Source organism: Eubalaena glacialis, chromosome 6, assembly GCF_028564815.1.
Source record: "Eubalaena glacialis isolate mEubGla1 chromosome 6, mEubGla1.1.hap2.+ XY, whole genome shotgun sequence".
NCBI classification, from domain to species: Eukaryota; Metazoa; Chordata; class Mammalia; order Artiodactyla; family Balaenidae; genus Eubalaena; species Eubalaena glacialis.
This window is the reverse complement of record NC_083721.1, coordinates 140,727,380-140,740,899: the sequence shown is the minus strand read 5'-3', so window position 1 is coordinate 140,740,899 and position 13,520 is coordinate 140,727,380. Positions and strand designations below refer to the sequence as shown.

Here is a 13,520-nt window from a genome sequence, read left to right as displayed (position 1 = left end):
CTCCCCTCTTAATACCATCACACTGTGGGGTTAGGATTTCAGCATATGCATTTTGGGGGACACGAACATTGTCTATAGCATTATCCTTCCCAGTGTGAGCTCCAGGTGTCCACACATCAGGGCTGTCTTCAGTGGTCTGCATTGCTGGGATTGCTGCTGATTAAGGGAACTAGAGTTATCTTCAGAGAGGTGCATCCCATCAGAGCCCTCTGGTTTTCCTGGGCAGCTCCTGCCTGGCTATGTAGGCCTCCCTGAATTCACTGTGCCAGTTCTATGGGTCTAGACTTTATTCAGCTAAAGAAGACTGTAAATAATATGTATCTTGTGTTTTTATACACCTAAACTTATCTGTTCATGATCTTTGTAAGTACCATAAGTAAAATCATTTGACTTGTTCCATTTACTTTCTTTGTTTAAACTATGAAATATTTTAAGCTTTTCACAAAAAAAAGTTTAAAAATAAGGCCACTGAGTTTTATTTAAAATTGTTGATGTAAAAATTGAAAAAAAAACTAGTTTCATTTAAGAGAAATGTATGAATGCACTAATATCAAGCAATTCATAAGCCCAGTAGAACTTTTGGCATTTGGAGTGTGGCTTTAGCTATCATATATGACTTTGTATAAATATGTGATCAAAAATAGAATCAGAATAAACCACTCCAAATAGTTTATTTTAAAAAAACAGTCCAGTGATTTATAGGTGAAAGCATTATTTCATGTCACTTCTTAAAAAAAAATAAATTCTACCACTTTATTCTTATTTATGTACATTTACCTCATCAGGAAGAAAACTTACTCTAAAAGAATTTGAAAGAAAATTAGCAACTAAACCCAAGAGTGCTCAGTTATATTATCAAGACATAAATGTCACGATACTACATGGCATTATTTAGTAACTATTTAGAAACTGGATCTTCTTATTTTGCTTTTAAGAGCATAACGTGGTTTGACATTTTCCCCACTTTTTATGAACTCCATTTACAAATTTAAAAATATATTATAAAATAATTTTTATTCAACCCAGACTTTCTCAAATACATCTTTTGCCTTTGGAATTTTTCAAACTATTGGACAAAATGTTTCCATTAATAGGTGAGATATTAAGTATTTGGTCTATTTGTGTTATTATCTAGCAGCACATTCTTAAAGTGCAGTCTATGGCCTGTCCCAGAGTCACTTAGGATGCTTGTTAAAAAATACAAATTCCGGGCTTCCCTGGTGGCGCAGTGGTTAAGAATCCGCCTGCCAATTCAGGGGACACGGGTTTGAGCCCTGGTCCAGGAAGATCCCACATGCCGTGGAGCAACTAAGCCCGTGTGCCACAACTACTGAGCCCGCGTGCCACAACTACTGAAGCCCACATGCCTAGAGCCCGTGCTCCGCAACAAGAGAAACCACCTCAATGAGAAGCCCACGCACCGCAACGAAGAGTAGCCCCCGCTCGCGGAAACTAGAGAACGCCCGCGCGCAGTAACGAAGACCCAACGCAGCCAAAAAAGAAAATAAATAAATAAATACATTTATTTTTAAAAATACAGGTTCCCTGGTCCTCTCCTAATTTACTGAATCAGAGTCTCTGTTGATACAGCCCAGGAATATGCATTTTAAACAAGCAACTTGAATGTATCTGATATATGCAAAATTTTGAGGTCCACTGGAAGGATGTCTCAGAACCTTAGTTAAAGGAGATGTAGAGTGTGAGGGAGCTGCATATTAAGATGTCTGCCCAGAGAATTAATCAGGGGCAGCGCTTTCATTTTAAAATGAAGAAGTAGGGCAGAACAATTTTTCAAGCTCCTTCCAGCCCTGAAATCCTGAGATTGTTTTGCCCTTTTTGTATGCTCTGAACATTGCAGTCTCACTGTATTCAGGCTCTGAGAAGGCTCTCCTCTGTCTTTTAAACTGGATGTAAGTGCTTCTATTGATGACTTAAAAAACACGGATTAATTTTTAAAATCAAATCCTTTTAGGTTTTAAAACTTTTTAATGTCAATTAAAGATGGAGTTCAGACACTGTATTTGAGTTGCTCTTCATTTCTTCAAGGTCTTGGTGTTTCAAAGTCAATCTGATGTTGGCTAACTTGGATGGCAGAAGGAGGCAAGACCATTAATCCATCAAATGGCACATTTTGGGTTACAGATTTTTGAAACCTTAGAAGTTAACATCAAGGCTTTTATTGCAACTTTTGAGGGGTGATATTAGTAAAGGAAAGCATTTTCTGTCAGCAGTATAGATTTAGGGCAATATTAATATTGGTTCAAATTTAAGTCAATACCCTTTTCATTAGAGTTACCTTAGCAATAAAAGTCATCATTAAATATTCCTCAAAGTCAAGGAAACAGAATGAGGCTACAGATATTGTAATAAGAACTTCTTAAACCAAGGTGTGACATTTCATCCAAAACATTTGATTTTTACTTTGATGATGGCTTGGCAAAAGAAATAAATGCTTTTCGTATTGCTGAATTAAAATCAGACTGCTTCACAAAAAATTGTTTCTTTTTTATATGAAATTTGTTGTGTCTTAATTTGTGAGTGACTTGACTACCTTAATTAAATCCTAAGAAAATCTAGAGTGTTTATTAAAGAACAAAGTAAATACAAAACAAATAGTTTTTCTTGCAGATAAACATGCAGAATGAAAACTGCAGGGGGAGTAACTTGAGGAGGATAAGACCCAGCTCTCCAATTAATTTGATCTTTTGGCATTCTGTCCTCTTGTCAATAGAACATGTCCCTTGCTTAACACTAAGAACTAGTACATTTCTTCTTCTTATGGTTCTACCTGAGAAGGGGGTGTTTGTGTACCCTCTTTTGACATTTCACTTTGAGGCCTAGTATTGAAGGCCCTATTCCTTTTTTTTCCCCCAATAGTCTAAGTATATATTTCTTTAGTCACAGGAAATGTGCACACACTTAACATCAATGCAGGAAACAGATAAGCAACCTCTACTCACTACTTGAGGGGGGAGCATAAGGAGGTGATAGTCAGACTAACAATGAATGTCACCCAGGGAGTGTGCTTGTCTATGGCAAGACGACTCACAGGGAAAGTAATTCTGCTCACTCACAAGGAAAACAATACTGAAGCTGATACAAATGTGGTAGGAATTTGTATTTCTTTAACTAATATAGTTTTAAAATGACCGTAGGAAATGAAAAGAAACATTGAGGTTTGGAGACAAATTCCTGAAAGAAATGTTATTTGAACATACAAATTTCTCCAAATTTCAGTATTACTGAGGCAGACAATTACATCACAAAGGCCATTTTCATAGGGGTGACTGTACTTATGTATGACCTTCCTAAAGTAGGAAACATTGGGTTGAAGCTGTTAACTTCATTGATATTTCTTTAAGGCAAGCTTTTCTTCTTTTTTTTTTTTTCTTTTCATTTCTTTCTTCCCTCCCTCTTCCTTCCTTCCTCCCTTCCGACATTCCTTCCTCCCTCCCTCCCGACCTTCCTTCCTCCCTCCCTCCTTCCCCCCTTTCCTTTTTTCCTTCCTTCCTTCCTTCCTTCTTTTTCTCCCTCCTTCCTGCTTTCTTGGCTTTCTTTCTGTCACTTCTTATCTCAAGCTATTCAGGAAGGGGATGGCAACATGTAGATAATTATCTTTTTGCCACTGAAGTTTTCTTTATCATATTCTGAGAATCTAAATGGGATATTGAAAGGAGATCTTGTTTTTTTATTAAAAATTTTTTTCTTTTTTGTGTGAGAGAAAGGTTTGCTAGAGTCCTCTTGGGTAGAAAAGGAAATCTGAGTTTGGAAAAATACATACATTTACAGCTCACCTTTCATCTGAAGGACTTTTCAATGTCTACTTCACAGGATGCTATAATAATCTGATGTCAAAAAATGTTCTGTGCAACTTCTAGAAACATTATGACACTACAACTTGTATGATCCAACAGAATTTTGATAAACTCTAGGATTAAAAAGAGAGGCTATAAAGGCATGTTTGGAGAATGAGAAGGAAATGCAGGTCTTTTTGACAAGGAGTCAAATATTCAATTCATTCCTTAAACTTTGATCGCCTTGGCCCAGAAAATCCAGCCAGATATCGAGTTTGAGTGAGGGTGCGAGTTGTTTAATATGCCGCTTTTGACTCGTCATGCCCTGTGTAGAAGGAGAGAAAATGCTAGGCAAATATTTGTACATTGCACTGAAGGGAAATAAAAATGCATTACACATGAGTTAGTTGACCTGATGTTGTTCAATTAGAAGTTATTTTTCTTTGATTGTTTCATTGCCGATGAGTGCTTTTCCTTTGCATCTAATGATGATGACTCTGGCAGGAATAGTCTGAGTAGCTTAATGTTTGGCTCTGATGCTCCTTATGGGTGGAACAAGTACCTCTTCTCTATGTGGGCCTCTGTTGTTGGCATCCTCCAAAGACCAAACACAGTCGCAGTTAACCCGTCCTTTTCTTCAGAGGAAAGCTTTTTGAATTGTCTAATTTTTCAGTGTTTTAAGGTAAAAGGGATAAGGTATAGCAGTTCTCTAAGAGAATTTAACATTTTGTGTCTTCATTTCTATGGTAGTTTACATACATTAATATCAGCATAATCAGAAAGAGTCTTGTATCAGACACTGACAGGCAATTTTAGGTGTTTGTCATTTGTGATCTGGATTAGTTTTTGGCACCAAGTGTTATTCCTTAACTGAACAGCAGTGAGTAGTAGGACAGAGACTGCTAATGCTTAAATGATGTGTGTGGGCCCTGCAGGAATCAGCAGGTGCTGTATTCCTGAGAGTTGCTGTAGTTAAATAAGAGGAGAGATAGGCCATCTCCAGGATGCAAGAGTCAGGGCTTGACAAACTGAAAAGAATCGATACTCCAGCACCAGCACCATATGCACAATGTAAGCACCAAAACATCACCACTTGATACTAAATTAACTTCACTAATTTGAATTTTATTGGCTCTGTGTTTTTAATTTGTACACATGTTAGGGTTCTATAGTTATATAAAACTCCAAGCATAAGGAGAATTATTCCTAGTTTTATGCAAGTACATATAAATATGTAATGTAATATAATAAAGACAATTTTTAGGTAGAATTTAGGTAATGTAATAAAAGTTAAGGCCCTTTAGAAGGATTTTGTTCTTGTGTGGTGTCAAAGATAAACACAGCCGGACAACAGTTAAGGCACTGAAAACAGAGTTTCTTCAGTAACCACTGACAGGAGGGGAAAGAGCTGAGCTCCACTGTGCTGTGTGCAAAGTAATTGGGTGAATTAAAGGGAGAGGGAGGGAGTCGGGGGCAGGGGAGGCAATGCAGGCAGGGGGCCTGAGCAGAGTCAGGGGACTGACATATTGCAGAAAGTGGGAAGGGGGTTGGTTCCTGTGAAACCACCTGGGTTTGCTAACTGGCACTTATTGAAGTTGGGCTCCTGCCCTCCCCAGAGAGCAGGGGACAGGGGCTCCATCTTGAGGTATGGCTGGAATAGTCAGTTCTTTCGGCAGCCTTGAGTTTTCTCAAGCAGGCACTTTAAGGGGGACGAGGGTCATCCTAGGGATGTGACCTTGAGCTGTTAGAAATATGTTAGCATTTGTTCAAGGCTTTATAAGCGAAAGTGGACGCCTGGTTGAGAAGAGGGCTCAGGAGGCTGGCAGCGTTTGGTCAGGAGAGGGTCTGTGCAGCGATAGTTCCCAAGCGCCAGTGCGACCCCACTGTGCTGTTATTAACAATGGCCGCTGTGCGTCAGCTCTTGTTAAGAGAGATTGATTTTAAATTCCTAACTGAAGGAAAATACGAAAAATTATGCTATTTTGTTTCAGGGCCGAGATCTGGACTATAAAATTCAGGAATACAAAGAAGCTGGAAAAACCTTTCCAGAGAGACAAATAATAGAATGGTTTATCCAGCTGTTGCTGGGAGTTGACTACATGCATGAAAGGTATGTTCATTTGTTACTGAAGGACAGTGTTTTTTTAACAGTCACATCTGAACTTGAAAAATGAAATTTGGGAGGTAGAATTGAAAGGAAGCAAGTCCAAAGGTAAATGACTGTAGTTAAACATCTATGATATGTTTTTCCATAGGAAACTGTCGAATGATTAGAGGATTTATTTGATTACCTTTTTTGTTGTTGTTCTAGAAATCAAACTGGCCTTAAATACAAGACAGAAACTTGTATTAAACACATTCCTCTATATCTGATCCTATCCTGTGAGCCACAAGCAATTCTCAGATACCTTTAGCTTGCTATGAATTTATTACATCTTCCAGCAGGCTTGAGCTGTGAATACCCTAGCATGCTGCAGATAGACGGCAGGGTTATTTTGGAGTGTGTCAGTGCACATCTAGCTGTGCTCACATTCCAAGATGAGCTAAAGGAATTGAGGCAGAAGATATAAGTGTTCAGAGCAGTCAGTTTTGACATTAAATATCTGATAAAGAAGGTCAAAGTATGCTTATGGTTCAGTTGTTTATAATTTGCCTTTGCAATCTCAGCCTCAAAAATGTGTTTTAAAACTTTTTACTATTTTTTTCACAGGTCAAAAGCAAGATGTTTTAGATGTTAAATGTTTTATAGACTCATAACATGATATGAATGCATTTGAAAAGATGAACATACATAGACAAATAAAAGTAGATGCTGTGAGGGGTCCATGTTAGCTTTCAACTTAGGATGGGGCAGAACATAACATTCTTCTTGAACAAAAGTGGGAATTTGTAGGGGACACCAATGCCTGGCTGTCCATGAATGTCAAATAGCTTAAGTGTGTCATCTGTGCTTTCTGATGGCATAAAAAGTAATCCGATTATTCTGTGCTTTGCCGTGTATCTTCTGAAACACATGCTTGATGAGACAGACAGCCACTGACTTATTGACAACTCACAACAATCTTTTGAATGGTGTCAAACTATCCTAAGAGACAATGATAAAAGAATATCAAATAATCTTTTAATAAACTACCAAAGCTGCTGAATATAAGACTTCTGTGTGCATACAGTTATATTCGTATTCCTTTTATTTTCTCTACTATTCCTTGGCATATTTGTTAACTTAGACACAAGGAAAACAACACATATAAAGATGCCAACTTTGGTGTTCAATGTGTAAAATATCAAACTGAAATCTGGTTGATTTAGGAACCCAAACATTTTTTGATGCATTTTGGGTCTGCTTAGTAATAGTTAAAATAAATGAGTTTAAAATAATCCTTCAAGGGACTTCCCTGGTGGCACACTGGTTAAGAATCCACCTGCCAATGCAGGGGACACGGGTTTGAGCCCTGGTCTGGGAAGATCCCACATGCTGCAGAACAGCTGAGCCCACGCGCTGCAACTACTGAAGCCCTCGTGCCTAGAGCCCATGCTCTGCAACAAGAGAAGCCACCACAATGAGAAGCCCGCGCACCACAACGAAGAGTAGCCCCTGCTCGCCGCAACTAGAGAAAGCCCGCGTGCAGCAACAAAGGCCTAACGCAGCCAAAAAATAAATTAATTAAAAAAAAAGAAAAAAGTGTTTAAAAAAATCCTTCAAAGAGAGGATTTAAATTTGTTTTGAATCCTTCACCATTCTAAGAAAGTCATTAAATAGGGCTAAATGTTTCGGTATTTGTGGATCTGTGGATCTGAAATACCACCCTTTGTGATTCAGATAACAAATGATGATGCTTCTTTCATTATGTTATTATTATTATTTTTAAAATAAATTTATTTATTTATTTTTGGCTGCGTTGGGTCTTCCTTGCTGCCTGCAGTCTTTCTCTAGTTTGCGGCGATCGGGGGCTCCTCTTCATTGCGGTGCGGGGGCTTCTCATTGCAGTGGCTTCTCATTGTGGAGCACAGGCTCTAGGCACACAGGCTTCAATAGTTGTGGCAGGCGTGCTTCAGTAGTTGTGGTGCACGGGCTCAGTAGTTGTGGCTCACGGGCTCTAGAGCACAGGTTCAGTAGTTGTGGTACACGGGCTTAGTTGCTCCGCGGCATGTGGGATCTTCCTGGACCAGGGCTTGAACCTGTGTCCCCTGCATTGGCAGGCAGGTTCTTCACCACTGCGCCACCAGGGAAGTCCCTCATTATGTTATTGTAACCAATTATTGTAAAGTTTTTCTCTATAGATGGAGAAATTTCAATTTTATATTTAAGTTCATTCATTCATTTATTAAAGAGTGTTAAGTTAAAATAAAGCCTAACCTCGAAGAGCTGTTAGTAAACTAACAGAGATAAAACATGTCCCCCAATAACTGTAAACCGTATAGCATGGTGGATATACAGAGTTCATGGTCTCTACTGCCTGTGGCTTATGGCCTTGGGCGATCTGCTTAACCTTTCTGAGCCTTTGTTTCCTCATCTATAAAATAGAGATCACAATGGGACTCTCCTTGCTTACTTTATAGGGCTGTGGGGAATATGCTTTGAGATATTACACACTTAGAAAGTTTGCAAACTGTCAAGCCCTGTGTAAGTGTTATCGTTTGTGGTTGGAATTCAATATAGAATGAGGGCCTAGCCACCAGAAGGGGTTAAAAATTTCTGACAATAACGAGTATTGGCAAGGAGGTGGAGCTATTGGAATTCTCTTACATTGCTGTTAGGGTGTGAATTGATTAACTACTTGGGAAAAATGTTTGGTAGTATTGATACCTCCAAAGCCAAACATTTATTTATTTATTTATTTATTTATTTATTTAGTTAGTTATTTAACATCTGTATTGGAGCATAATTGCTTTACAATGGTGCGTTAGTTTCTGCTTTATAACAAAGTGAATCAGTTATACATATACATATGTTCCCATATCTCTTCCCTCTTGCATCTCCCTCCCTCCCACCCTCCCTATCCCACACCTCTAGGTGGTCACAAAGCACAGAGCTGATCTCCCTCTGCTATGCAGTTGCTTCCCACTAGCTATCTATTTTACATTTGGTAGTGTATATATGTCCATGCCACTCTCTCACTTTGTCACATTTACCCTTCCCCCTCCCCATATCCTCAAGTCCATTCTCTAGTAGGTCTGTGTCTTTATTCCCATCTTGCCACTAGGTTCTTCATGACCTTTTTTTTTTTTTTCCTTAGATTCCATACATATGTGTTAGCATACTGTATTTGTTTTTCTCTTTCTGACTTCACTCTGTATGACAGACTCTAACTCCATCCACCTCACTACAAACAACTCCATTTCATTTCTTTTTATGGCTGAGTAATATTCCATTGTATATATGTACCACATCTTCTTTATCCATTCATCTGATGATGGACATTTAGGTTGCTTCCATGTCCTGGCTATTGTAAATAGAGCTGCAATGAACATTGTGGTACATGACTCTTTTTGAATTATGGTTTTCTCAGGGTATATGCCCAGTAGTGGGATTGCTGGGTCGTATGGTAGTTCTATTTTTAGTTTTTTAAGGAACCTCCATACTGTTCTCCATAGTGGCTGTATCAATTTACATTCCCACCAACAGTGCAAGAGTGTTCCCTTTTCTCCACACCCTCTCCAGCATTTATTGTTTCTAGATTTTCTGATGATGGCCATTCTGACTGGTGTGAGATGACATCTCATTGTAGTTTTGATTTGCATTTCTCTAATGATTAATAATGTTGAGCATTCTTTCATGTGTTTGTTGGCAATCTGTATGTCTTCTTTGGAGAAATGTCTATTTAGGTCTTCTGCCCATTTTTGGATTGGGTTGTTTGTTTTTCTGATATTGAGCTGCATGAGCTGCTTGTGAATCTTGGAGATTAATCCTTTGTCAGTTGCTTCATTTGCAAATATTTTCTCCCATTCTGAGGGTTGTCTTTTGGTCTTGTTTATGGTTTCCTTTGCTGTGCAAAAGCTTTTAAGTTTCATTAGGTCCCATTTGTTTATTTTTGTTTTTATTTCCATTTCTCTAGGAGCTGGCTCAAAAAGGATTTTGCTGTGATTTATGTCATAGAGTGTTCTGCCTATGTTATCCTCTAAGAGTTTGATCGTGTCTGGCCTTACATTTAGGTCTTTAATCCATTTTGTGTTTATTTTTGTGTATGGTGTTAGGGAGTGTTCTAATTTCATACTTTTACATGTACCTGTCCAGTTTTCCCAGCACCGCTTATTGAAGAGGCTGTCTTTTCTCCACTGTATATGCTTGCCTCCTGTATCAAAGATAAGGTGACCATATGTGCGTGGGTTTATCTCTGGGCTTTCTATCCTGTTCCATTGATCTATGTTTCTGTTTTTGTGCCAGTACCAAACTGTCTTGATTACTGTAGCTTTGTAGTATAGTCTGAAGTCAGGGAGCCTGATTCCTCCAGCTCCATTTTTCGTTCTCAAGATTGCTTTGGCTATTCGGGGTCTTTTGTTTTTCCATACAAATTGTGAAATTTTTTGTTCTAGTTCTGTGAAAAATGCGAGTGGTAGTTTGATAGGGATTGCATTGAATCTGTAGATTGCTGTGGGTAGTAGAGTCATTTTCACAATGTTGATTCTTCCAATCCAAGAACATGGTATATCTCTCCATCTGTTGGTATCATCTTTAATTTCTTTCATCAGTGTCTTCTAATTTTCTGCATACAGGTCTTTTGTCTCCTTAGGTAGGTTTATTCCTAGATATTTTATTCTTTTTGTTGCAATGGTAAACGGGAGTGTTTTCTTAATTTCACTTTCAGATTTTTCATCATTAGTGTGTAGGAATGCAAGAGATTTCTGTGCATTAATTTTGTATCCTGCTACTTTACCAAATTCATTGATTAGCTCTAGTAGTTTTCTGGTAGCATCTTTTGGATTCTCTATGTATAGTATCATGTCATCTGCAAACAGTGACAGCTTTACTTCTTCTTTTCCGATTTGGATTCCTTTTATTTCTTTTTCTTCTCTGATTGCTGTGGCTAACACTTCCAAAACTATGTTGAATAATAGTGGTGAGAGTGGGCAACCTTGTCTTGTTCCTGATCTTAGTGGAAACGGTTTCAGTTTTTCACCATTGAGGACAATGTTGGCTGTGGGTTTGTCACATATGGCCTTTATTATGTTGAGGAAAGTTCCCTCTATGCCTACTTTCTGCAGGGCTTTTATCATAAATCGGTGTTGAATTTTGTCGAAAGCTTTCTCTACATCTATTGAGATGATCATATGGTTTTTCTCCTTCAATTTGTTAATATGGTGTATCACGTTGATTGATTTGCGTATATTGAAGAATCCTTGCATTCCTGGGATAAACCCCACTTGATCATGGTGTATGATCCTTTTAATGTGCTGTTGGATTCTGTTTGCTAGTATTTTTTTGAGGATTTTTGCATCTATGTTCATCAGTGATATTAGCCTGTAGTTTTCTTCCTTTGTGACATCTTTGTCTGGTTTTGGTATCAGGGTGATGGTGGCCTCGTAGAATGAGTTGGGGAGTGTTCCTCCCTCTGCAATATTTTGGAAGAGTTTGAGAAGGATAGGTGTTAGCTTTTCTCTAAATGTTTGATAGAATTCGCCTGTGAAGCCATCTGGTCCTGGGCTTTTGTTTGTTGGAAGATTTTTAATCACAGTTTCAATTTCAGTGCTTATGATTGGTCTGTTCATATTTTCTGTTTCTTCCTGGTTCAGTCTCGGCAGGTTGTGCATTTCTAAGAATTTGTCCATTTCTTCCAGGTTGTCCATTTTATTGGCATAGAGTTGCTTGTAGTAATCTCTCGTGATCCTTTGTATTTCTGCAGTGTCAGTGGTTACTTCTCCTTTTTCATTTCTAATTCTATTGATTTGAGTCTTCTCCCTTTTCCTCTTGATGAGTCTGGCTAATGGTTTATCAATTTTGTTTATCTTCTCAAAGAACCAGCTTTTAGTTTTATTGATTTTTGCTATTGTTTCCTTCATTTCTTTTTCATTTATTTCTGATCTGATCTTTATGATTTCTTTCCTTCTGCTAGCTTTGGGGTTTTTTTGTTCTTCTTTCTCTAATTGCTTTAGGTGCAAGGTTAGGTTGTTTATTCGAGATGTTTCCTGTTTCTTGATGTAGGCTTGTATTGCTATAAACTTCCCTCTTAGAACTGCTTTTGCTGCATCCCATAGGTTTTCGGTCGTCGTGTCTCCATTGTCATTTGTTTCTAGGTATTTCTTGATTTCCCCTTTGATTTCTTCAGTGATCACTTCGTTATTAAGTAGTGTATTGTGTAGCCTCCATGTGTTTGTATTTTTTACAGATCTTTTCCTGTAATTGATATCTAGTCTCATAGCGTTGTGGTCGGAAAAGATACTTGATACGATTTCAATTTTCTTAAATTTACCAAGGCTTGATTTGTGACCCAAGATATGATCTATCCTGGAGAATGTTCCATGAGCACTTGTCAAAAATGTGTATTCTGTTGTTTTTGGGTGGAATGTCCTATAAATATCAATTAAGTCCATCTTGTTTAATGTATCATTTAAAGCTTGTGTTTCCTTATTTATTTTCATTTTGGATGATCTGTCCATTGGTGAAAGTGGGGTGTTAAAGTCCCCTACTATGATTGTGTTACTGTCGATTTCCCCTTTTATGGCTGTTAGTATTTGCCTTATGTATTGAGGTGCTCCTATGTTGGGTGCATAAATATTTACAATTGTTATATCTTCTTCTTGAATCGATCCCTTTGATCATTATATAGTGTCCTTCTTTGTCTCTTGTAATAGTCATTATTTTAAAGTCTATTTTGTCTGATATGAGAATTGCTACTTCAGCTTTCTTTTGATTTCCATTTGCATGGAATATCTTTTTCCATCCCCTCACTTTCAGTCTGTATGTGTCCCTAGGTCTGAAGTGGGCCTCTTGTAGACAGCATATATATGGGTCTTGTTTTTGTATCCATTCAGCCAGTCTGTGTCTTTTGGTGGGAGCATTTAATCCATTTACATTAAGGTAATTATCGATATGTATGTTCCTATTCCCATTTTTTTAAATGGTTTGGGTTTGTTATTGTAAGTGTTTTCCTTCTCTTGTGTTTCTTGCTTAGAGAAGAAGTTCCTTTAACATTTGTTGTAAAGCTGGTTTGGTGGTGCTGAACTCTGTCAGCTTTTGCTTGTCTGTAGAGGTTTTAATTTCTCCATCAAATCTGAATGAGATCCGTGCTGGGTTGAGTAATCTTGGTTGTAGGTTTTTCTCCTTCATCACTTTAAATATGTTCTGCCACTCCCTTCTGGCTTGCAGAGTTGCTGCTGAAAGATCAGCTGTTACCTTATGGGGATTCCCTTGTGTGTTATTTGTTGTTTTTCCCTTGCTGCTTTTAATATGTTTTCTTTATATTTAATTTTTGATAGTTTGATTAATATGTGTCTTGGCGTGTTTCTCCTTGGATTTATCCTGTATGGGACTCTCTGTGCTTCCAGGACTTGATTAACTATTTCTTTTCCCACATTAGGGAAGTTTTCAACTATAATCTCTTCAAATCTCAGTCCCTTTCTTTTTCTCTTCTTCTTCTGGGAACCCTATAATTCAAATGTTGGTGTGTTTAATGTTGTCCCAGAGGTCTCTGAGACTGTCCTCAGTTCTTTTCATTCTTTTTTCTTTATTCTGCTCTGCAGTAGTTATTTCCACTATTTTATCTTCCAGGTCACTTATCTGTTCTTCTG

The 13,520-nt window shown here is 38.0% G+C and overlaps 1 protein-coding gene across 1 annotated transcript in view; it reads left to right on the top strand.

Annotated features, from left to right (window-relative positions):
- The window catches only part of NEK11 (NIMA related kinase 11), a 283,096-nt gene that overhangs the window by 61,736 nt on the left and 207,840 nt on the right, over positions 1-13,520 (top strand). The window contains 1 exon segment of the mRNA XM_061194684.1: positions 5,786-5,904. Within this exon segment, the coding sequence (XP_061050667.1) occupies positions 5,786-5,904 (119 nt within the window).